Source organism: Neoarius graeffei, chromosome 8, assembly GCF_027579695.1.
Source record: "Neoarius graeffei isolate fNeoGra1 chromosome 8, fNeoGra1.pri, whole genome shotgun sequence".
NCBI lineage: Eukaryota > Metazoa > Chordata > Actinopteri > Siluriformes > Ariidae > Neoarius > Neoarius graeffei.
In genome coordinates, this window is record NC_083576.1 from 90702656 (window position 1) to 90727389 (window position 24734).

Below are 24734 nucleotides of genomic sequence, written 5' to 3' on the forward strand. Positions count from 1 at the left end.
CAAGTGTTGTGGCGTTACATACAGACTAATAGATGTCTAACAGAAGACAATCCTATGTAGCTATAGCTTGGTGACTGAGGAGGTAAATACATTAATTTGGTTGGGGAGCCATGGCATAAAATTTTCTGTCCATGACAAATCTCAGCGCACCGTGTACTCTGTGTCCGATTCTGTGCTTTGTCGCCTTTGTGGGAGTAATGTCTCTTGCCGAAGAAGCTGTGGAAGGTATTTCGCGGGGACGCATGCCCCCGCCCCCCTTGGCCGCTGGCGCGAGGGCCCGTCGAGGCCGCTTGCGGCTTTAATTATTCTTCTTCCGTCTTCTTCTTTATTTTTCTCCGCTGTTGGGCCATTTTCGGGGCGCTTGCCATGGGCGAAAACGCACGAAATTTGGCGCCACTTCCGAGAATTGCCACCGCTACTCAGAACCAAAGGCCCAAACTTGGCCGGGGCTCAGGGCCTCTATAGCGCCCCCTAAGTCGTTGCGATTTTGGCCTCCCGCATTAAGGTGCCTGGTTGCCATATAGTTTGTAGTAGTGGCATGCCATTTGGTACACATATGTATCTCACTAAGCCGGACAAAAATGTAATGCCAATGCATTAGCCACGCCCAACAGGAAGTGAGGTAATTTCACTTTTGTGCGAAATGCATGGCCACGAAGACGGCGCAACTCCTCCTAGACCGTTCATAGGAATGTCACCAAAATTGATATACATCATCTACAGACATGGCTGACAAAATTTACTAAATACGTTTCACGTTGGATAAACCGTTCAGATGTTATACGTCAATCAATTTTCACTTCAAAATTTTACATGCTAAAAAATTCATAACAAATCTTCTAATTGCTCAAAACTGCTCATACTTCACATGCAAATCACGCATTGGGCTTCTGACATGTTACCCAATTTCTGTGATAGTCCGCCACTGGGGGCGCTATTTTTGGGCAAAAAATCCAATCTTTCCTCAAATTTGGTCAAACTTCACGGCCACCCTCTTACTACCTCCCATGTCATGTATACCACATTTTGGGAATTTTCGTCCATGGGGGGCGCTCTTTTTGGCCGACGCAATTTCTCCAAAATGGGTTTTTGGTAAATAATTCCATAATGCTTTTCCTTCACACCACTACCTTGTGATAGTACATTGCTGTTGTAGACACTTATTTTTCCATCTCATAATCGCTCATGTACAGCATAGCGCCACCTACTGACATGGGAAAAACCAAAAAATTTATTCTTCAAAAATCTATATCTCATCTTCTATTTACTCAATTGTCATCAAACTTCTTACGAAAACTCTTCGTAGCTCACCTGACATTTACGCCAAATTTTGTGCACTTTCGCCCCTGGGGGTGCTGGTTATGGCAGAAATGATATTGCAGCTTCTGATTTGTCAAGCTTGGCAAGCAAACTCTTTACAAGACCCTTATTGGGGCGCTTGCCATGGTCGACAACGCTCGAAATTTTGCCCCTTTTTCTTGGACTGCCACCGCTACAGAGAACCAGAAGCCCAGATCCAGGCGGGCCTGAGGGCCTCTATAGCGCCCCCTAACGTGTTGTGATTTTTGCCTCTCGCATTAAGGTGCCTGGTTGCCATGTAGTTTGTAGTAGTGGCATGCCCTTTGGTACGCATATGTATCTCACTAAGCCGGACAAAAATGTAATGCCAATGCATTAGCCACGCCCAACAGGAAGTGAGGTAATTTCACTTTTGTGCGAAATGCATGGCCACGAAAACGGCGCAACTCCTCCTAGACCGTTCATAGGAACGTCGCCAAAATTGATACACATCATCTACAGACATGGCTGACAAAAGGTGCTAAAAACGTTTCACGTAGGGTAAACCGTTCAGAAGTTATACGTCAATCAATTTTCAATGCAGAATTTTACATGCTTAAAAATTCATAACAAATCTTCTAATTGCTCAAAACTGCTCATACTTCAAACGCTAATCACTCATTGGGCTTCTGACATGTTACCCAATTTCTGTGATGTTTCGCCACTGGGGGCGCTATTTTTGGGCAAAAAATCCAATCTTTCCTCAAATTTGGTCAAACTTCACGCCCACCCTCTTACTACCTCCCATGTCATGTATACCACATTTTGGGAATTTTCGTCCATGGGGGGCGCTGTTTTTGGCCGACACAATTGCTCCAAAACGGGTTTTTGGTAAATAATTCCATAATGCTTTTCCTTCACACCACTACCTTGTGATAGTGCGCTGCTGTTGTAGACACTTATTTCTCCACCTCATAATCGCTCATGTACAGCATAGCGCCACCTACTGACATGGGAAAAACCAAAAAAATTATTCTTCAAAAATCTACATCTCATCTTCTATTTACTCAATTGTCATCAAACTTCATACGCAAACTCTTCATAGCTCACCTGACATATACGCCAAATTTTGTGCACTTTCGCCCCTGGGGTGCTGGTTTTGGCAAAAATGATATTGCAGCTTCTGATTTGTCAATCTTGGCAAGCAAACTCTTTACAAGACCCATATTGGGGCGCTTGCCATGGTCGACATCGCACGAAATTTGGCTCCTTTTTCTTAGACTACCACCGCTACTGAGAACCAGAAGCCCAGATCCAGGCGGGCCTCAGGGCCTCTATAGCGCCCCCTAACGTGTTGTGATTTTTGCCTCTCGCATTAAGGTGCCTGCTTGGCATACTGTCGCCATTGTGGGAGTAATGTCTCTTGCCGCAGAAGCTGTGGAAGGTATTTCACGGGGACGCATGCCCCCGCCCCCCTTGGCCGCTGGCGCGAGGGCCCGTCGAGGCCGCTTGCGGCTTTAATTATTCTTCCGTCTTCTTCTTCTTCTTCTTCCGTCTTCTTCTTCTTCTTTATTTTTCTCCGCTGTTGGGCCATTTTCGGGGCGCTTGCCATGGGCGAAAACGCACGAAATTTGGCAGCAGTTCCGAGAATTGCCACCGCTACTCAGAACCAGAAGCCCAAACTTGGCCGGGGCTCAGGGCCTCTATAGCGCCCCCTAAGTCGTTGTGATTTTGGCCTCCCGCATTAAGGTGCCTGGTTGCCATGTAGTTTGTAGTAGTGGCATGCAATTTGGTACGCATATGTATCTCACTAAGCCGGACATAAATGTAATGCCAATGCATTAGCCACGCCCAACAGGAAGTGAGGTAATTTCACTTTTGTGCGAAATGCATGGCCACGGAGACGGCGCAACTCCTCCTAGACCGTTCATAGAAATGTCACCACAATTGATACACATCATCTACAGACATGGCTGACAAAAGTTACTAAATACGTTTCACGTAGGATAAACCGTTCAGACGTTATACGTCAATCAATTTTCAATGCAAAATTTTACATGCTTAAAAATTCATAACAAATCTTCTGATTGCTCAAAACTGCTCATACTTCACACGCAAATCACTCATTGGGCTTTTGACATGTTACCCAATTTCTGTGATATTTCGCCACTGGGGGCGCTATTTTTGGGCAAAAATTCCAATCTTTCCTCAAATTTGGTCAAACTTCACGGCCACCCTCTTACTACCTCCCATGTCATGTATACCACGTTTTGGTGATTTTCGTCCATGGGGGGTGCTGTTTTTGGCCGACGCAACTGCTCCAAAACGGGGTTTTGGTAAATAATTCCATAATGCTTTTCCTTCACACCACTCCCTTGTGATAGGACGTTGCTGTTGTAGACACTTATTTTTCCAACTCATAATCGCTCATGTACAGCATAGCGCCACCTACTGACATGGGAAAAACCAAAAAATTTATTCTTCAAAAATCTATATCTCATCTTCTATTTACTCAATTGTCATCAAACTTCATACGCAAACTCTTCATAGCTCACCTGACGTCTATGCCAAATTTTGTGCACTTTCGCCCCTGGGGGTGCTGGTTATGGCAAAAATGATATTGCAGCTTCTGATTTGTCAAACTTGCCAAGCAAACTCTTTACAAGACCCTTATTGGGGCGCTTGCCATGGTCGACAACGCACGAAATTTGGCTCCTTTTTCTTAGACTGCCACCGCTACTGAGAACCAGAAGCCCAGATCCAGGCGGGCCTCAGGGCCTCTATAGCGCCCCCTAACTCGTTGTGATTTTGGCCTCCCGCATTAAGGTGCCTGGTTGCCATGTAGTTTGTAGTAGTGGCATGCCATTTGGTACGCATATATATCTCACTATGCCGGACAAAATTGTAATGCCAATGCATTAGCCACGCCCAACAGGAAGTGAGGTCATTTCACTTTTGTGCGAAATGCATGGCCACGAAGACGCCTCAACTCCTCCTAGACCGTTCATAGGAATGTCACCAAAATTGATACACATCATCTACAGACATGGCTGACAAAAGTTACTAAATAGGTTTCACGTAGCATAAACCGTTCAGAAGTTATACGTCAATCAATTTTCAATGCAACATTTTACATGCTTAAAAATTCATAACAAATCTTCTACTTGCTCAAAACTGCTCATACTTCACACACAGATCACTCATTGGGCTTCTGACATGTTACCCACTTTCTGTGATATTTCGCCACTGGGGGCGCTATTTTTGGGCAAAAATTCCAGTCTTTCCTCAAATTTGGTCAAACTTCACGGCCACCCTCTTACTACCTCCCATGTCATGTATACCACATTTTGGGAATTTTCGTCCATGGGGGGCACTGTTTTTGGCCGACGCAATTGCTCCAAAACGTGTTTTTGGTAAATAATTCCATAATGCTTTTCCTTCACACCACTACCTTGTGATAGTGCGTTGCTGTTGTAGACACTTATTTTTCCAACTCATAATCGCTCATGTACAGCATAGCGCCACCTACTGACATGGGAAAAACCAAAAATTTTATTCTTCAAAAATCTATATCTCATCTTCTATTTACTCAATTGTCATCAAACTTCATACGCAAACTCTTCATAGCTCACCTGACATGTACGCCTAATTTTGTGCACTTTCGCCCCTGGGGTGCTGGTTATGGCAGACATGATATTGCAGCTTCTGATTTGTCAAACTTGGCAAGCAAACTCTTTACAAGACCCTTATTAGGGCGCTATTATTATTAGGGCCCGAGCACCGTACAGTGCGAGACCCTATCGTTGCCATGTGTCCAATTCTGTTCTTTGTCGCCATTGCGGGAGTAATGTCTCTTGCCGAAGAAGCTGTGGAAGGTATTTCGCGGGGACGCATGCCCCCGCCCCCCTTGGCCGCTGGCGCAAGGGCCCGTCGAGGCCGCTTGCGGCTTTAATTATTATTATTATTATTAGTAGTAGTAGTATCTTGAATGACATATTCATATCATATCCATATACTTAGAGGAGTATTTTATCTGTTTTCCAGATTCATTTAAATCCAACTGCTGGTTTCCCTGCTATTGCCACTCTCCAGTGAAGTTTATCATTTTGAAATATTGGACTTCTCTTCTCCTTCCTGCTTTGAAGTTATCTCTTCTGGTGTGTGTGTGTGTGTGTGTGTGTGTGTGTGTGTGTGTGTGTGTGTGTGTGTGTGTGTGTGTTAATCTGTTGAATTCATGTTGAATTGATGTTTTCCAATTTTGGATTTCTGTTATGGAGTTTTTGGAGTGTTCTTTTCTGTAGTTGTGTGTGTGTGTGTGTGTGTGTGTGTGTGTGTGTGTGTGTGTGTGTGTGTGTGTGGTTGAGAGAGAGAGAGAGAGAGAGAGAGAGAGAGAGAGAGAGAGAGAGAGAGATGATGTGCCTCTGAAGTTCTGTTTTGGACAACCTATTTGTGACATGTTGATCAGTTCCTCATTTTTTTGTGCATTTATACTGCCTATTCTCCTCCTGTGCAAATAAAAACTCAACTACGTGTGATCTGCGATTGCGGCTCCTTGTTTGAATTATTGCCCGGCCCTTGATCTTGACTTGGTAGATCTCAGCATGCCATCAACTTCAAAAGTAGATCTTGGTTAAAAAAAGGTTGGGCACCCCTGACTCCAGTGTTCTAATGGTACAATGTGTTTGCTCATTGCCTCAGAAGGCTAATGGATGATTAGAAAACCCTTGTACAATCATGTTAGCACAGCTGAAAACAGTTGAGATCTTTAGAGAAGCTATAAAACTGACCTTCCTTTGAGTAGATTGAGTTTCTGGAGCATCACATTTGTGGGGTCGATTAAATGCTCAAAATGGCCAGAAAAATGTCTTGACTATATTTTCGATTCATTTTACAACTTATGGTGGTGAATAAAAGTGTGACTTTTCATGGAAAACACAAAATTGTCTGGGTGACCCCAAACTTTTGAATGGTAGTATATATATATATATATATATATATATATATATATATATATATATATATATATAGAGAGAGAGAGAGAGAGAGAGAGAGAGAGAGATCTGGATCTGGAAAATATTAAGACACCACTACAAAAGTACCCATTTCTCTGGTTTTACTATTTATTGGTTTGTGTTTGAGGAACATGAATATTTTTGTTTTATTCTAAAAATTATTGACAACATTTTCCCTCAAATTCCAGATAATAATATTGTAATTTATAACATTTGTTTGCAGAAAATGGCAAGTGGTCAAAATAAAAAATCAGATGAAGTGTTTTCAGACCTTGAATCATGAAAATCAAGATCTTATTCAGTTTTCCACAACACAATACTAATGTTTGAACTTAGGGTGCAGGGTTCTTGCTCCATTTAAAAAGTAAAATTTAATGCCTTTTAAGACCTTTTTAAAACTGCCAAAAATGTTGAAACTATTTCACTGAGAGAAAAGAAACAATTTATTGAATCCTACTGTATTAATAAGTTTCATAATAGATCAACAAGCTTAATAATTTAAGACCTCAAAACAGCTTGTCCCAAGCCAAAAAGATGAAAAATGTTGTCCTTCACAAACAATAATTTTATGAGTGGATCAAATGCCAAGAGACAGACATAAGATAAACCAAGTAAACAAAAGCCTCCCCCCCCCCAACCATTCTTTCATAACAGCACCCCAAACTCTTCAAGATATGTGGTATAGCTCTGCTGCTCTCTTTCCAATTTCATGGTCTAGGTTTGGCCAACTCTCCTCTCTTTTCCTTGCATGTTTTTCTCATGGAGTTGGATTTAGTGATGAGTCTGGCCATCTTGGTCCCCGCTGTATTCTCAGCCTTCTCTTCAAGGCTGTCTGCAACCTTTTCTCGTGTTTCACAAACATTTACTTTACATTACAAACATTTAGCCAATGTTCTTATCCAGAGTGATATACAATGAGCACAGTTGAGTCTTTGAGTCTTAGGCAGTGACACAAAACTTCCAAAAGTCAACTGTCAAGAAGTTGCTTTAAAGTCTGAACTTTTAGGAGTGCTACGTTCAGACACAACAGACATTAGCATTGCCCCAATGCCACTCACATTAACTGTCGCTGCATACCACTGGTGCCTTTGACATGTGGGATCTCATGTGGGATTCGATGGCTTTCATCCCCATGGTCCCTAAGGTGAAGGTCTTTCAGCATAGACTGCACCTTGCCTAATAGTCTCCTGGTGGCTCCAACCAACTCTGAAATTTATCCTCCTCCAACCATTTCTCGTTAAATTTGCAATGTCCTATCTTGCCGCATTTAGCAACCGACACTCCACAGAGGATGCAATCTGCTCTGCTCTTCACCCAGCCCTCACTCACCTGGAGGAAAAAGATTCATATGTGAGAATGCTGTTCATTGACTTCAGCTCAGCATTCAATACCATAATACCCCAACAGCTGATCTGCAAACTGGACAAACTGGGCCTCAGTACCTCCCTCTGCAACTGGCTACTAGACTTTCTCAGCAAGAGACCACAAGCAGTACATGTCGGCAACAACACCTCGAGCACCATCATGCTAAGCACAGGAGCTCCACAAGGCTGTGTGCTCAGTCCTCTGCTCTTCACCCTGCTGACACATGACTGCAAAACAACCTACAGTACCAACCACCTGGTGAAGTTTGCAGATGACACATCTCTGGTGGGTCTCATCACCAACGGCGACGAGACGCACTACAGGACTGAGGTGGACCTTCTGGCCAAGTGGTGCAGAGACAACAACCTCCTGCTGAACGTCAGTAAGACAAAGGAGATTGTTGTCAACTTCCAGAGAGGCCACAGCCAACACCTGCCACTGACCATCGATGGTGCTGCTGTGGAGAGAGTGAGAAACACAAAATTCCTTGGAGTGCACATCAGCGAGGACCTCTCCTGGACCAACAATACCGCAGCACTGGCTAAGAAAGCCCAACAGCACCTCTACTTCCTGCGCAAACTGAAGCACGCCAGTGCCCCACCACCCATCATGACTACATTCCACAGAGGGACCATTGAGAGCATCCTCTCCAGCTGCATCACTGTATGGGGCGGGAGCTGCACTGACCACAACAGGAAAGCCCTGCAGCGTATAGTGAACACAGCTGGGAAGATCATCAATGCACCCCTCCCCTCCCTGCAAGACATATACACCACCCGCCTCACCTGCAAAGCTCTCACAATCGTGAGAGATGAGACTCACCCAGCACACAACCTGTTTAGCCTCCTGCCCTCTGGAAAGAGGTACAGGAGCCTACGGTCCAGAACCACCAGACTCACCAACAGCTTCATCCACCAGGCCGTCAGGATGTTGAACTCCCTCCCCTCTCTCCCATCACTGACAGCTCCACCCACCAGACAGCCAAGAAGTTAGGATCTTGCCCCCCGCATGGGAAAGACTCTGACTCAAGAACACCCCCCCATACACACACACACACACACACACACACACACACACGGAAAGAATCTGACTCAGGAAGCCCCCCCCACACACACACACACACACCCACACACATGGAAAGACTCGAACTCAGGAAAGACTCTGACTATGGAACTGCACTATGTGACTTTTGCACCTTTACCTGCACTACCTCACTTTTTTTTTACACACCATACACTGTTTCTTGTTGCTGCTGCCCTCCACGGAAAAGACTTCTCATTTGCACCTTTACCTGCACTACCTCACTTTTTTTACACACCATACACTGTTTCTTGTTGCTGATGCCCTCCATGGAAAAGACTTCTCTATGGAACTACACATGTGACTTTGCACCTTACCTGAACTATCTCATAAGAACTGTCTTGGGCCCTGCAATATAACAACTTACCATATGCTGCTTCTGAATGCTGCTACACATTATTAACACATTATTATTTAACACATTATTCTACATAATGCTGCTACTGTGATAACCTCAACTGGACTGTGCTGTACTGTACTGTGTGTCTTGTATACTAGTCTTGTTCTTATCTTCCTGTCTTTAGCCTAGATTATTTTTCTAAATGTTAAATGTTTCAATATTTTTTTAAATCATTATTTTATTATTACTTATTGCTTGTTACACTGTTATTGGTCCTGTCTTGTGCTTTAATGTTTGTCTTGTTAATGTCAGTCCTATGTTTGTCTATGTCTTTACATGGGATAGAGAGAAACATAATTTCAATTTCCTTGTATGACCTGTGCATATGAAGAAACTGACAATAAAGCTGGCTTGAACTTGAACTGGCAATGATTTACAATCTATGGAAGACACATAACAGAACATCAATGCTAGCGGACGTGAACATAACATGAAACTTATATTAAAGGCGGTGTATCTCAGTGTCTAATACCAAACTTAACCAAATGAATATGCACAATTTGACGTTTTATGGTAGGCTAGTGTGCATGACAATATTTCCCCATCAGCCATAAATGCATCTGCAAATTTATTATCTTACAGTGAATTGAAGAGGATTTATGACCTTAATTTCACTGATTTTATTTTAAGACTTTTTAAGGAGCCACAGGAATCCTGTGGTGCAAAAATTCAATCAGCTCAGCTTTGTCTGATGACTTGTGACCATCTGTCTTCCTCTTGATCACATTCCAGAGGTTCTCAATGGAGGTCTGGAGATTGGGCTGGCCATGACAGGGTCTTGATCTTGTGGTCCTCCATCCACACCTTGATTGACCTGGCTGTGCAGCACGGAGCATTGTCCTGCTGGAAAACCCAATCCTCAGAGTTAGGGAACAATGTCAGAGCAAAAGGAAGCAAGTATTCTTCCAGGATAACCTTGTACATGGTTTGATTTATGTGTCCTTCACAAACAAAAATCTGCCCCATTCCAGACTTGCTGAAGCACCCCCAGATCATCACCGACCCCCTCACCAAATTTCACAATGGGTGCGAGACACTGTGTCTTGTAGGCCTCTCCAAGTCTCCATCTAACCATTACATGACCAGGTGATGGGAAAAGCTGAAAATTGGACTTATCAGAGTAGATGACCTTACTCCAGTCCTCTATGGTCCAATCCTTATGGTCTTCAGCAAACCTCAGCCTGGTTCTTCTTTGCTTCTCACTGATGAAGGGCTTTTTTCTAGCTTTGCATGGCTTCAACCCCACCTGGAGGAGCTTGTTTCAAACTGTCCTTGCCATGCACTTAACCCCAGCTGCCATTTGCCATTCCTTTTCTAGGCCACTTGATGTCATCCTATGGTTGTTGAGTGACATTCAAAGGAGTTGATGATCATCCCAGACAGTGGAGAGTCATTTTTGCCCTCTGCCACTCTGTAACTTTGTTGTGCCCAATGTCTGCTGCTTAACCTTGTTCTTATGAACTGCCATCTTTGAAATTTTGAGGATGGAAGCAACCTCATGCTCAATGTATCCCTCTGCCAGTAAAGTCAGAATTGAACCATTCTTTTTCTCACTTAAAACTTTTCTTTTTAACTCTTTTGGCAGGATGAAGAGATATTTTTGTATTCCAATTAAATTTAAGGTACTACTAGTGTAACAGAGTCATATATTCCAATTTTTTTTAGAATTTTTTCTATTTAATATATGATGAATGAGTGCCCTCTACTGACGCTACTGCAGACATTACGGGGATTTCCCCACATACGTTACCAGTCTGCAGTAGCCTGTCTTATGGTAAGTTCGTGTACAATGAGCTCCACTTAAATAGTTGAATAAATAGGTTTCATTTGTAGAAATATTACTTTTGCAAAGAGCTATATGCAAGTGGAGAGTTTCATATTTAATGTGAGATGCTCAAAATCGTCTTTGTTTTATTTTATCTCTTGTACTTTGGTTTGTTAAAATAACCACTTTGTGCTAATCAGGTAGTCTAGCTAGCGTTACCTGATGTAAGCAGTAGTCAATAGTGAATGAATATTTTCTTTCTGTCTTCAGTTACTTGTACCGTAATCCACGGATTCGCTGTGAGATACTTACGAAGTCTGTTATTATCAGGTACACATGGGTATTCATATGGTAGTTTTATGTTCTGTTATTTTAATGCATACACATACGTTACCAGTCTGCAGTAGCCTGTCTTATGCTACTTGTAATCCACAGATTCACTGTGAGATACTTACAAAGTCTGTTGTTATCAGGTGCACACGGGTATATGAATAAACGGCTGGGAGCCAAAAAGGAGTGATTGATGAGTTTTATTTGCCTACATAATGTGCACGAGAGAGAGAGTACACAACTGCTACAAATGGTGCCATGACCCTTCTTCTCTACACGTGCCTGCTGCTTCGTTGTGGGAGTTCCGCCATTCCACAATCATCTCGTCAACACTGTGCGTCGCCAATGGACTGACACTTTTAGCAGAGGACAGGTTTGAAAAAAAGAAAAAAGAGAAGAAAAGTTGATTTACACCCTTTAGATTAGATATTATGCAGCTGGTCAATTTGTAACTGCATTTAATACTTATTATTTCATTGTTTACCATGAAAGCTCTTTCTTTTTGCTTGTGAGAAACAAAATGCATATCTGAATTGAGCTTAGTTGATAAAAGGGAGCTTTTTATGTTTTAAATTTTCTTTTGTATTTGTCATTTTGTGAAGTCACTTTCTAGCTATCTTAAGCCATTCTGTGATATCCTTTTGATTTTTATGCTACCAACACTGTGTATTCACATAGTTACAATTTTGTGATTTGGTTTGTAATGGAGGGGATGGAGAATGGATTGAAATTGGATGGGCCAAACCTATCTGGTGTTGGCAGGGGTCAGAAGTTGTGGCTTAGCCCTTCACAACCAGTCATAGGAGGTCATAATGAGGGGAAGCCTCTTACATCTACCCCTCACCAGGCAATGCTTAATGAAACTGAATGTGATGATGCCTATGCTACTGCAGGTGTTCAAGCAGGCAACCCGCCCGCATTTTCTGTGGGTTAGGCTGTGGAGCATGTTTCAATACATGTTCTTAGTGATTTAGTGAAGCAGATAGGCAGCAGCATTGTGGAGAACATTGTCTCATGCCTTAAGTCAGTTACAACTGGTGAGTCAAGTTTGAGCCCTTTGAGCATTACTGACCTCTCTAAGGTTAACCTGACTATTAGCTACAATAGTTACGAGCCACAGCCCTTCAGAGGGGATAAGACAGATAAGCTCTCACTGTCAGAATGGGAGGAGGCTGTTAATCTGTACCTGACTAGGAGGGATGTGAAGTTGTGTGATCAGGCAGAAGAAGTCATGAGTAAGTTTCAGAGTAGAGCACATGATGTAGTGAGAGTAGAGCTGCTCAGCAAGCCTAGTTTGGACTTACCGTCATGTCCCCAGCCCATTTTTGACATACTTAAGCAACACTTTAGCGAATCTGTGACTTCTTTTATCCCTCTTGCTGACTTTTATAACACCAAGCCCTTCCCCACTGAAAGTGCAGTTGACTACTGGATTCAGCTTAATAAAGCCATCAACACTACTGTTGAGGGACTGAAGAGGCAGGGCAAGACCCTTGATAACCCCCCTAGAGAGATGACCATCATGTTCATTACCCACTGCCCCGACCCTGAATTGTCTATGGTCTTCAGCTGCAAGCCACTGGAGGAATGGACTGCCCCTGATATTCAGGTGCGGCTCGATGAGCATCACCAGAAAAAGCGTCTTCAGCAGCGACAGTGAACCTTGCGCCCAGCTGATAATTTGCGCTCTGCGCAGACTGGAGACGTTCTACACAGCCATGTTCAGGCCACCATGAGTCCTCCTGCCCCTACCCCACAACCAACCTCAGCTGGTCGGCCATCATTGAGTGAGGGACATTCGCTTGAACACGTTATCACTCTTCTAGAGCAGTTACTACAGCAGGAGTCCATTCAGCGCCCCAGACAACCCAGATCCAAACAATGCGTTCGCACCAGGGCTCGAGGACCATGCGCTATTTGTGGCAATGATGATCATGACACTGCATCGCACTGCCGAAGTGAACGCCTTTGCTTTTGCTGTCATGCTGCCAGACATCAGGCGGTGACGTGTACAGCCCCCCCCTCCCCCGCTCCTGATTTGCCTGCTGCCCAGACGGGCCCATCCACCCGGCAGGGAAACTAGCTGGCCCACACGAGGAGGGGACTACTGGAGGACCAGTTGGCATGTCCCCAAGTGAGGTTGCTGATCTTGAGTCTGTTTATTCTGAATTTTGTGCGTCAGCGAGTAATGATCCGACTTTAATATTTCAGAACACACAAAGACTGATTGCAACAGATAATCTTTTCTACACCAATGTCTTGATCCATGATGCTGTGGAGCTGCATGCCATGTTGGACAGTGGCTCAATGGCCTGCTCCCTTAACTCACGTTTGCTTCCAATGCTGGAAGAGGCCAGTGTTGTTTCACCTGACTCTATCTCTCTGATGTCAACTGTTTTGATTGGTTGTGGAGGATTGAAGACAAGTCCTGTAGGTGTATGTGAGCTTCAGATGAAGGTCCTTGACTGCCAGTTTTCAGTACCCACACTCATCGTGGATGGCCAGAGTGATGACTTGATTCTGGGAAGCAACATGATAAAACATCTCATTCGCATAATGAAGTCCTCCAAAGATTTCTTGGAACAACTTTCTCCTTCACACCGGGCACCTGCAGAGGAGGAAGCCATACTGCAGCTGATGGCCACTGTGGAGAAGTGGGGAGGCAGCGAGATCCCTGATAAGGTGGGCACTGTCAAACTGAAATGTGCTGTGACTTTAGAGCCCATGAAGAAAATCTAGTATGGGGATGTCTGCCTAGCCATGCATGTCTCTCTACTGTCAGTATGGTAGTGGTGGAGCCAAGTAAGTCACGAACAGTGCCACTAACAGTCATGGTAGTTCGACTTGTGACACCACTGTGGGGCAATGGATGGGTCCCTGTGAGAATCATTAACCCCTCCCATAAACCTGTGACTCTGAAACGCAACTGCAAGATTGCCAACATATCTCCCTGTGTGGCACTTGAGGACTTTGACAATGACTGTTTGTACGTGACTGACCAGACTGACAATGTAAAATGCAATGTAGCCAATGTTGCGCAACTGACTGATACTGGTAGTGAGAAAAGCTTGATCATTGAATCAGGGTGCTCTGTGCCCAGACAGATGCGATCAGTTCTCCATGATTTAGGACACCTTGACATTGACTCAGCTGTCCTGTCTCCATTCTGGAAAGCGAAGCTGCTCGATCTTCTAGCCAAGTATGAGTCCATCTTCTCCCGCCATAGCTTGGATTGTGGAAAAGCAAAAGGATTTGTTCACCGCATCCAGCTGAGTGACAGCAGGCCTTTCAGACTGCCTTATCGGCACCTCTCTCCATCCCACTATGATAAGCTTTGCATGGCACTGAATGAGATGGAAGAGCAAGACATCATAAGAAAGTCTATGAGTGAGTATGCATTGCCACTGGTTCTGGTTTGGAAAAAGAATGGCAATCTGCAGCTTTGCACAGATTTTCATTGGCTGAACGCTCGCACCATCAAAGACACACATACCCTGCCTCACCAGGCTGACGCCTTGGCTGCTCTTGGGGGGAATGCATTTTTCTTGACCATGGATTTAACCTCTGGTTTCTATAATGTGGAAGTACATGAGGAGGACAAGAAGTTCACAGTGTTTACATCTCCCTTTGGGCTGTATGAATACAACAGGCTCCCTCAAGGACTGTGCAATAGTCATGCCACATTCATGAGGATGATGATGGCTATTTTTGGAGACCAGAACTTTTTAAGCCTCCTGTGCTATTTAGATGACATCTTAGTCTTTGCCCCTAATGAACATCTGGCTCTTCAGAGACTAGAGATGGTGTTTGAGAGACTGAGGGTGCCCAACCTGAAGTTGGCTCCAAAGAAGTGCCACCTCATGCGGTCATCTGTTAAGTTCCTGGGGCATGTTGTGGACAAGGATGGCATCTCCACTGACCCAGAAAAGGTCAAAGCCATTGTCCACCTCAGTGCGAAGGATCTGATGGATGAGAGCAGCGGCACCCCATTTCCTTCCAAGATAAGATCCTTCCTGGGCATGGTTGGCTTCTACCAACAATTTTTTTGAGGGCTACTCTCACATCAGCAAACCTCTATTTGCTTTGACCTCTGGGGTGAAGAGGCCACGATATAGCAAGGGCAAGAGGAAGCTGCCTGTGACCAAGAAACTCACCTCTGCTGACTGGACACCGGAGTGCAATGAAGCATTCAGGAGGCTGAAACAGGCTTTGTTGGACAATGCCACTCTGGCTCATCCAGACTTTAGTAGGCCCTTCTTGCTCTCTGTTGATGCCTCCTCTAATGGCCTTGATGCTGTGTTATCCTAACACACTGAGGGTGATGACATAGCATGTCCAATTGCATTTGCCAGCAAATCTCTCAGTTATGCCCAGTCCCTCTACCCAGCACACAGGTGAGAGTTCCTGGCACTCAAATGGGCCGTTTGTGACAAATTCAGCCATTGGCTCAGAGGCCACACTTTTACTGTATGGACTGACAATAATCCATTGACCTACATTCTTAGTAAACCAAAGCTCGATGCCTGTGAACAGAGATGGGTAGCGAAGCTTGCTCCATTTGATTTTGACATATGGTACATTCCAGGCCCTAAGAATGTGGTTGCAGATACCCTCAGCCATGAACCTTTCGTACAGCCCAGCGTGCTCCATTGCCTCACAAGGGTCCCTTATGGTGCACTTATGGAAGAGGCAAGCACCTTGAACCCCGAATGTGTGCAGGATGCCTTTCATCAGTCCTGTGACCCACAGGCCAGGCTACAGATGCACTATTGCTCAGTGGGGGCCTCTGGATGTGCAGTGACAATGCCTCTGAACCCCTCCATCTCCGAGCAGGCAGTGTTTGCAGTCCTACAGTGGTCTCTAGACCAAGAATGTCTGCCTCCCCAAGCCTTGCTCTTGCCTCAGCTTGTGCAGTCCATTCAACCACATGAGCTGTCTGAGGTATGACCTCTACCTAAGGACAAGCTGATGTATCTGCAGCGTGCTGACCCCTCTTTGAGCCGCGTGTTTCAGTATGTGGAGAGACAGAGGCGCCCATCGAGATGAGAGCGTGTGCATGAACCAGTTGATGCTCTAAAGCTCCTCAGGCATTAGGATAAACTCATCATCAAATCAGGCATGCTCTACCATGTGTCAAAAGATGCCATTATGAAGAGGAAGACTTTTTAGTACATTGTGCCCTCTACGCTGAAAGAAATGGTCCACAAAGGTATGCATGATGAAGCTGGCTACCAAGGTCAAAGCAGGATGCTTTACCTGTGTAAACAGAGATTTTACTGGCATAGTATGGAGAGAGATGTGACGGAACATGTGCGGTGCTGTCGTCGCTGTGTGCTTAGTAAATCTCCTGAACCAGAAGCCAGAGCGCCACTAGAGAGTATAACAACATCCAGACCACTTGAGTTGGTTTGCATTGATTTTTGGTTGGCTAAAGACTCTTCCAATAAATCCCTGGATTACCGACCACTTTACCAAGTTGGCCCAAGCTTATCTCTGTCCCAACCAGTCAGCTAAGGCTGTTGCACAACAACTCTGGAACAATTATTTTTACATGTATGGCTTTCCTGAATGCATACATTCAGACAAAGGTGCCAGTTTTGAAAGCCAGTCTGATTGCAGAAATGCTCCTTGTTCCCGGCGTCCAGAAATCACATACAACTCTCTACCACCCCATAGGCAATGGAGCTGTTGAGAGGTTCAATTGCATGCTTGGGAATATGATTAGGGCCCTCCCTCCCAAAGCCAAGCACAGGTGGCCCCAGCTGTTAAGATCTCTCACCTTCTCCTACAATGCCACAGTGCATGAGACTACGGGGTTTGCTCCGTTTCAACTTATGTTCGGACGAACGCCCAGGCTGCCGGTTGACCTCATGTTTCAATCTGCCCTTCAGGATGATCATGTGGTTGACTTTGATGTTTATGTGCAGCATCTCAGGCATGATTTGGCAGAAGCTATCAAAGTTGCTCAGCTCTCCACCACCAAACAGCAGCAGAGGCAAGCTGACCTTTACAACAAGAGGTTCAAGGGCACAGCTGTGGACATTGGAGACAGAGTTCTTTTAGCTAATAAGGGTAAACGTGGAAAGAGAAAATTAGCCGATCACTGGGAGAATCATTTGTACACTGTTGTTGAGAAGCATGAGAACACACATACATTCAAGATCAGGAACTGTGCCACTGGCCAAGAAAAGGTGGTTCACAGGAATTTAATAATGCCTGTTAATTTCCTGCCTATACCAACTCACTCTGATGATGGCAGTTCTTGTGTGAGTAAACTGACCACAGGGGCTACAGACAACTCACTGCTGGAGGAAGACGATGCCGCTGGCTCTGTTGCACTGCCTGATTGTGGACCAAATGACAGGACTGCATCATGGGTCTCTCACCTTCCAACTTCAGTTGAAAGTCACCGGACTACTTCACTTGACAGAAAAGGCCAGACTGTTTCCTGTGACTTACCTGTTGACCTGGACGAGACACTTGACACACAGGACTGGACTGAATCCTATGACTTGACTGCTGACAGACCTGACCAGACCGTTTCACCTGACTTACCTGTTGGAATAGACTGTTGGCCTGACTAGACAGACATAGAACCTGTCCCTTCTATGCCAGCCGATGACTTGCAGTCCTCAGTTGTAGGTGCTGTAGTTAGATCTAGTGTGCTACCATCCCGACTACACACAGCTAATGATGGGATACTTGGGGTGAGAACTAGATGTGGGAGAGTTGTTAGGTCTGTCGTGAGGCTGATTCAAAACATGCACTGGAAGGTTCTTGCTGGGCTTTAATGTTTTTCATTTTGTCATTCTTTAAACTGTGAAAGTGGCATTTTTCTTATTTTCGGGCGACCACCTCTGTGTGATATACAAACATGTGTGAGACTTTGAGGTTTAAGTGTGTACTGTGTAAATTATGAGATATCTGGAAGTCTAACATGTAGAGGGGCATGTTTTTCTATGAATGTTGGAAGGATTTGCAAGCTTTTCTCATTCTAATTCCTTGGGAATGGTCATTCACCGGAATGTTTGGTGTCTGTAATCTGAACAGTACAGTGTATTTTTTATTATTATTATTATTTTTTACTCTGTGCATTTGTATGTAGTTGTTGGTACCTTTTGTTATGTAGTGTCCTCACAGCACTGATATCCATGTCTTTTACTTTGATCCTAGTTGTTTGAATGGGCAAGTGGAGATCAATAGGGGGGAATGTAACAGAGTCATATATTCCACTTGCCATTATCAGCCGTTTGAAAACTTTTTTTTTATTTTGTAAGAATTCTTTCTATTTAATATATGATGAATGAGTGCCCTCTACTGACACTACTGCAGACATTACGGGGATTTCCCCACATACGTTACCAGTATATGCAAGTGGAGAGTTTCATATTTAATGTGAGATGCTCAAATATCGTCTTTGTTTTATTTTATCTCTTGTACTATGGTTTGTTAAAATAACCACGTTGTGCTAATCAGGTAGTCTAGCTAGCGTTACCTGATGTAAACAGTAGTCAATAGTGAACGAATATTTTCTTTCTGTCTTCAGCTACTTGTAATCCACGGATTCGCTGTGAGATACTTACGAAGTCTGTTGTTATCAGGTACACATGGGTATTCATATGGTAGTTTTATGTTCTGTTATTTTAATGCATACACATACGTTACCAGTCTGCAGTAGCCTGTCTTATGCTACTTGTAATCCATGGAATCACTATGAGATACTTATGAAGTCTCTTGTTATCAGGTGCACACGGGTATATGAATAAACGGCTGGGAGCCAAAAAGGAGTGATTGATGAGTTTTATTTGCCTACACAACGCGCGAGAGAGAGAGAGAGTACACAACCGCTACACTAGCACTGTTTTTGCCATCCAAACTGGTCCTATTGCAAGAGGATAGTGATGACCACAACAATGTTTTTTATACTTTTCATTGTTAAATAAGATTTGGTTCACGTGATCACCTAATCAGCAACTCATTAAGTAAAATGAGGTGCTTGTGTTGGAATTCCAGCACAAACACTGGAATGAAATGGCTGCCCCACATAGAGATGCTGATTTAAGAAAAAATTTAAGTGGTCTCATAATTTTTTTCCAGAGTTGTGTGTGTGTGTGTGTGTACATTTACCAGTATATGTCTTCTCCCTTCCAAGATGTTGTGTTGTTTTAATGTTCCATGCTCTACCATCCCCTCTTTACGTCCTTACCCACTTCATATCCAAGTGTAGTTGGAAAATGTATTAGAAAAGGTAAAGGGACAGACAGAATTAGATAGATAGATAGATAGATAGATAGATAGATAGATAGATAGATAGATAGATAGATAGATAGATAGATAAGAAAATGTATTTTATAATAACCAAGTCAGAGTCCAATCTGAACCAATTTTAGATGCTGAACTGAAAAAGCCCTGCTGCAGAAAGTAATGGTCCAAAATTCCTCCACACTGTGCAAGTCTGCACAAAACACTTGGAGGTTGTTACTGCTAGTAAAGGATTTACTAGTTCTACTAAAAAAGGGTTCTGATCATTTTCTCAAACTTCAATTAAGAGCTTTTGTGTTATTAGTTTAGCCAGCATGAGTGTATTATTTTGACTTGATCTTGAATGAAGATCCATCCATCCATTATCCATGACTGCTTATCCTGTGCAGGGTCGTGAGTAAGCTGGAGCCTGTCCCAGCTGACTATGGGTGAGAGGCGGGGTACACTCTGGGCAAGTCACCAGATTATTGCAGAGCTGACACATAGAGACAAACAACCATTCATACTCACATTCACACCTAAGGTCAATTTAGAGCCACCAATTATCCTAACCTGCATGTTTTTGGACTGTGGGGCAAACCAGAGCACCCGGAGGAAACCCACACAGACACAGGGAGAACATGCAAACTCCACACAGAAAGGCCCTTGTCAGTCACTGGCTCAAACCCAGAACCTTCTTGTTGTAAGGCAACAATGCTAACCATTACACCACTGTGCCGCCCTGAATAAAGATCTGATCACATTTTATCATTAATCAATACAGAATTCCAGGTGATTCTGAAGGTCAGAATATTTTTGCAAATGTATGTTCCTCTTGTTTATTTCATAGTGTCAGCTTACCTAGTAGAGTGAACAGTGAACTACGCTACATGGGTAACATTGTTTGGACATTTATTTTAATTTATGCTCCAGTGACATATTAAGGATTCATATCTTTCTGACTTCATTGCATCAGTTTGGGGAAGGCCTTTTCCTGTTTCAGCATACTCCTCCCTGCAGAAACCAAGATCCATTTGAATTTGGTGTGGAAGAATTTTACTGGACAGAGTGACGGCGGACCAACCAGCGCACCACTCCTCACACAACTGCTCCCGTGTTGCTGAAGAAACAGTCAGCCCCCACCTGCAAACACGCCCTCGGCCATTTTCGGCTCTCCACTGCCTGCCCAGACTGCACATATCTCACCACTCACTATAACTGCACTTCCCCGTCCTTTCGATTTCATTAAAAATTCCTCACTTGGTTGTACTGAGACCTGGGTTGTGTGACTGTGTTCTCCCCATCTCATAGCGTGAGTCCATAACAGAGATATTTTCAGGCTGAATGTTTACAAACAGCTTAATAATCCATTAATAATCCAAGTGACAGCTCGATCAGAAGAGAAAACGTCCATGTCTCTACCTTCATAGGAATAAAGCAAACCAGTCAAGGCCATGTCTATCTGACTGAATGAAGTGGGTTAATGTCCTTTTACTAAGGAGTTCAGTAAAAGAATTGCAGACTTGGAAACATTTATGTCAGATTACTTCCACTATGAGAATCTGTGTGTACATTCTGTTTGCGAGCATGTGTTTGAGTCACAATGCATTTCACAAACCACAGTTCACGTTCAGTTAACGTGCTACGTCTGAGACACGGGAAACCAGCCAACCACAGCTGCTCATGCTGAATCACAGGGCAGCGTATCACACTGATCAAATATTCACAAGTTTATTTTTAGACATTTTCTCACATTAATGTTTTTTGTTAATAAATCACTCAGTTCACTCAGTGGTGTGTTATAACTTTATTTGAATCTGAATCACATTAAGCATCAGTAACATCCATAAGCATCATAATAAATGGTGTGTGTTGCATCTCAGTTGCAGCATTAAGATGCTTTAAGCTTTTAATTCCATGGTGACTTCATGAACACACAGTCTGGGGAACTTAGGAGTAGTAACACTGAAACACACACATCAACACACACATCAACACAATCTCAATCTACTCTCATCTCATTTAGAAATGGATTTAATTTCACTTTTTTAAAATTAAAATCATGGAATAAAACAGTAATCCTTGTGTAACTGTCAGATACTCACATGAACCCTTTCTGTGGACACTGTGAGTCTGTCTTTTTAACCTCCAGGATGTATTGGGGAGGAATTTTGCCAGTGAAAAACTCAAAGCAGCATTCTGTAGGTGCAACAGCTTTAGCTGAGCAAAAGAGAGATGAGGTGTTTTTTGTCAAACAGAAAATATTAATAAAATAAATGTACAAAAAGTCATACAAAATTATTCCTTCAGTTCTTCAGTTACCGTAATGAAACATTACTACTACTACTACTACTACTACTACTACTACTACTATTAATAATAATAATAATAATAATAATAATAATAATAATAATAATAATAGGCAAGGCAAGGCAAGTTTATTTATATAGCACATTTCATACACAATGGCAGTTCAATGTGCTTTACAGAAGCAAAAACAAAAACAGTAAACAATAGAGAAATAAAATTACATAAAATAATTTTATTTTTAATCTAAAACAATTAATTAAAAGAAATAAAAGAATTAAAAGAAAATAATAATTAAAATAAAATAATAAAATGCCAAAAAGAAAAAAAGGAGAAAAAGAAAAAGAAACCAGCGGAATAAAATAGAATAAAATTAAAGTAAATTTAAAACATGCAGAGAAAGTAAAGATTATAAAAAATGTAAAAATATTAATTATTTAACAGAAAGCATCTGAAAACAGCTTGGTCTTTAGTCTATATTTGAAGCTGCCAACAGCAGGAGCATTTTTAATGTCCTCTGGCAGTTGGTTCCATAGCTGTACTGCATAGTAGCTAAAAGCTGCTTCACCACACTTTGTTTTAACAACTGGTTTTAATAGTAAATTTTTCTGTTGCGATCTGGTAGATCTGATTGGGTTAGGCCGCTGCAACATATCAGAGAGGTAATTGGGCCCTGTACCATTTAGAGATTTATACACCAGCAGCAATACTTTAAAGTCAATTCTGTAGCTTACTGGAAGCCAGTGAAGAGACCTTAGAATTGGAGTAATGTGCTCTGTTCTTTTTGTTCGTGTGAGAACCCTAGCCGCTGCATTTTGAACCAGCTGAAGTCGTTTGATGGTCTTTTTTGGCAGGCCTGTGAAAAGGCCATTGCAGTAATCAACCCTACTAGAGATGAAGGCATGCATTAGTTTTTCCAGATCATTTTTTGACATAAGTCCTCTTAGTTTGGAAATGTTTTTTAGGTGAAAAAATGCCGATTTAGTGATTGCTTTCATGTGACTGTCAAAGTTTAGCTCGCTGCCAATGAAAACACCAAGATTTTTAACCATTTCTTTAGTTTTAATCCATTTTGTGTCAAGAATAGTGGTAATCCTGAGTCTTTCGTCTTTTTTTCCAAATAGAATTACTTCTGTTTTATCTGTGTTCAGCTGAAGAAAATTTTGTGACATCCAGCTATTGATTTGATCGATACACTGGTAGAGACATTCAAGGGGGGCATAGTCATTAGGTGATAGAGCAAAATAAATTTGGGTATCATCTGCATAGCAGTGATACAAAATTGAATTTTTATTGATAATTTGCCCAAGTGGGAGCATATAAAGATTGAAAAGTAATGGTCCAAGAATCGACCCCTGGGGGACACCACAGGTCAAGGGCATTGACGTTGAGGAACAATTTCCCAGGGTAACAAAGAAGCTTCTATCTTTTAAGTATGATTTTAACCAATTGATAACTTTACCAGTCAATCCAACCCAGTGTTCAAGTCGATATAGCAGTATGTTGTGATCAACAGTATCAAAAGCTGCACTGAGGTCCAGTAATACCAGGACCGATGTTTTGCCTGCATCAGTATTAAGACGTATGTCATTTATAACTTTAATCAGCGCTGTTTCAGTGCTATGATTGGCATGAAATCCTGACTGAAAATTATCAAAACAGCTGTTTGATATCAAGAAGGCAGTTAATTGATTGAAGACAATTTTTTCCAGGATTTTCCTGATGAATGGTAAATTTGATATTGGCCTGTAGTTATTTAACACTAAAGGATCTAGATTATTTTTTTTAAGAAGGGGCTTTACAACAGCTTTTTTAAGGGACACAGGAACAACGCCAGTCTCCAAGGATGTATTTATAATTTGAAGCACATCTGGAATTATAAGATGAAGAACAGACTTAAAAAAGTTGGTGGGCAGAATGTCCAGTTCAGATGTTGAAGAACTGAGATTTTGTACAGTTTGTTCAAGAGTCTCATAATCAATTAAACAAAATTCTGACATTGTGTTAAAATTATCTATCTGTGTCATTGGTGATTGCAGTTTTTCAATTTTTTGCAACTGAGATATATTATGAGAAATATTCTGCCTTATTTTATCAATTTTACCTTTGAAAAAAGATGCAAACTCATTGCATTTATTAACTGATAGAAGTTCAGGTGCTAATTGTGGTGGGGCATTAGTTAGCTTCTCTACTGTTGAAAATAGCACACGGGCATTGTTCATATTCCTGCTGATGATGTTGGAGAAGAAAGACTGTCTTGCTTTACGAATTTCATAATTATAATTACAAAGCATCTCTTTATGGATTTGATAATGGATGTGAAGTTTAGATTTGCACCATTTTCTTTCAGTCTTTCAGTCATGTATTATTATTATTAATAATAATAATACATGAAAGTCAGATCTTATAAAGATAAATAAATTGCATCCTTCATGTAATAATTTTATATTTCATGAATATAAATATTTATGATTAATTAGTCATTATATCATCCAAATTTTAATCATAATTTTAACAGTAAATACTTGCAATATATAACAATTCTTTTAGTACAGGAAAACCTCACTGCTGAGCTGAGAATGGTGAATCATCTACCACTGAAAATTATATCATTTCAGTGGTGACCTTTTCCATTGCTGAACAATATACAGGGTGTCAATACTTTGTGCAGATCAACTAATGAGATATGTTATTCATTTTGAACCTATAATATGACATAAATGGGTGATTAAACACCCAATGAACATCGATCTGTTCGTTAAACTCACGCTGAGCATCTGAGTAGAGCGCCATGATCAGGACAAAGCCCAGGACCAAAAACACACGATTCATCTTCATGTTCTCAGCAGGTGTGTGAAGATCTGATTCCTTCTCTCTCTCAGACCTAATTTGATTACATCTGGCTTGTTTTATACAAATTTTTACCTAAAGGCAGAGTCTTTTTCCCCGCCCCTTG

The 24734-nt window shown here is 42.4% G+C and overlaps 1 protein-coding gene across 1 annotated transcript; it reads right to left on the reverse strand.

Annotated features, from left to right (window-relative positions):
- Window positions 1-21308: 21308 nt before the first annotated feature.
- On the reverse strand, window positions 21309-24670 carry LOC132890300 (C-C motif chemokine 4 homolog). The gene is made up of 3 exons (XM_060927110.1): window positions 24547-24670; window positions 21577-21691; window positions 21309-21436 (listed from the first exon to the last, which is right to left on the reverse strand). The coding sequence occupies exons 1-3, from the start codon at window positions 24614-24616 to the stop codon at window positions 21373-21375; spliced, it is 249 nt and encodes an 82-aa protein (XP_060783093.1). The 5' UTR covers window positions 24617-24670; the 3' UTR covers window positions 21309-21372.
- Window positions 24671-24734: the final 64 nt, after the last annotated feature.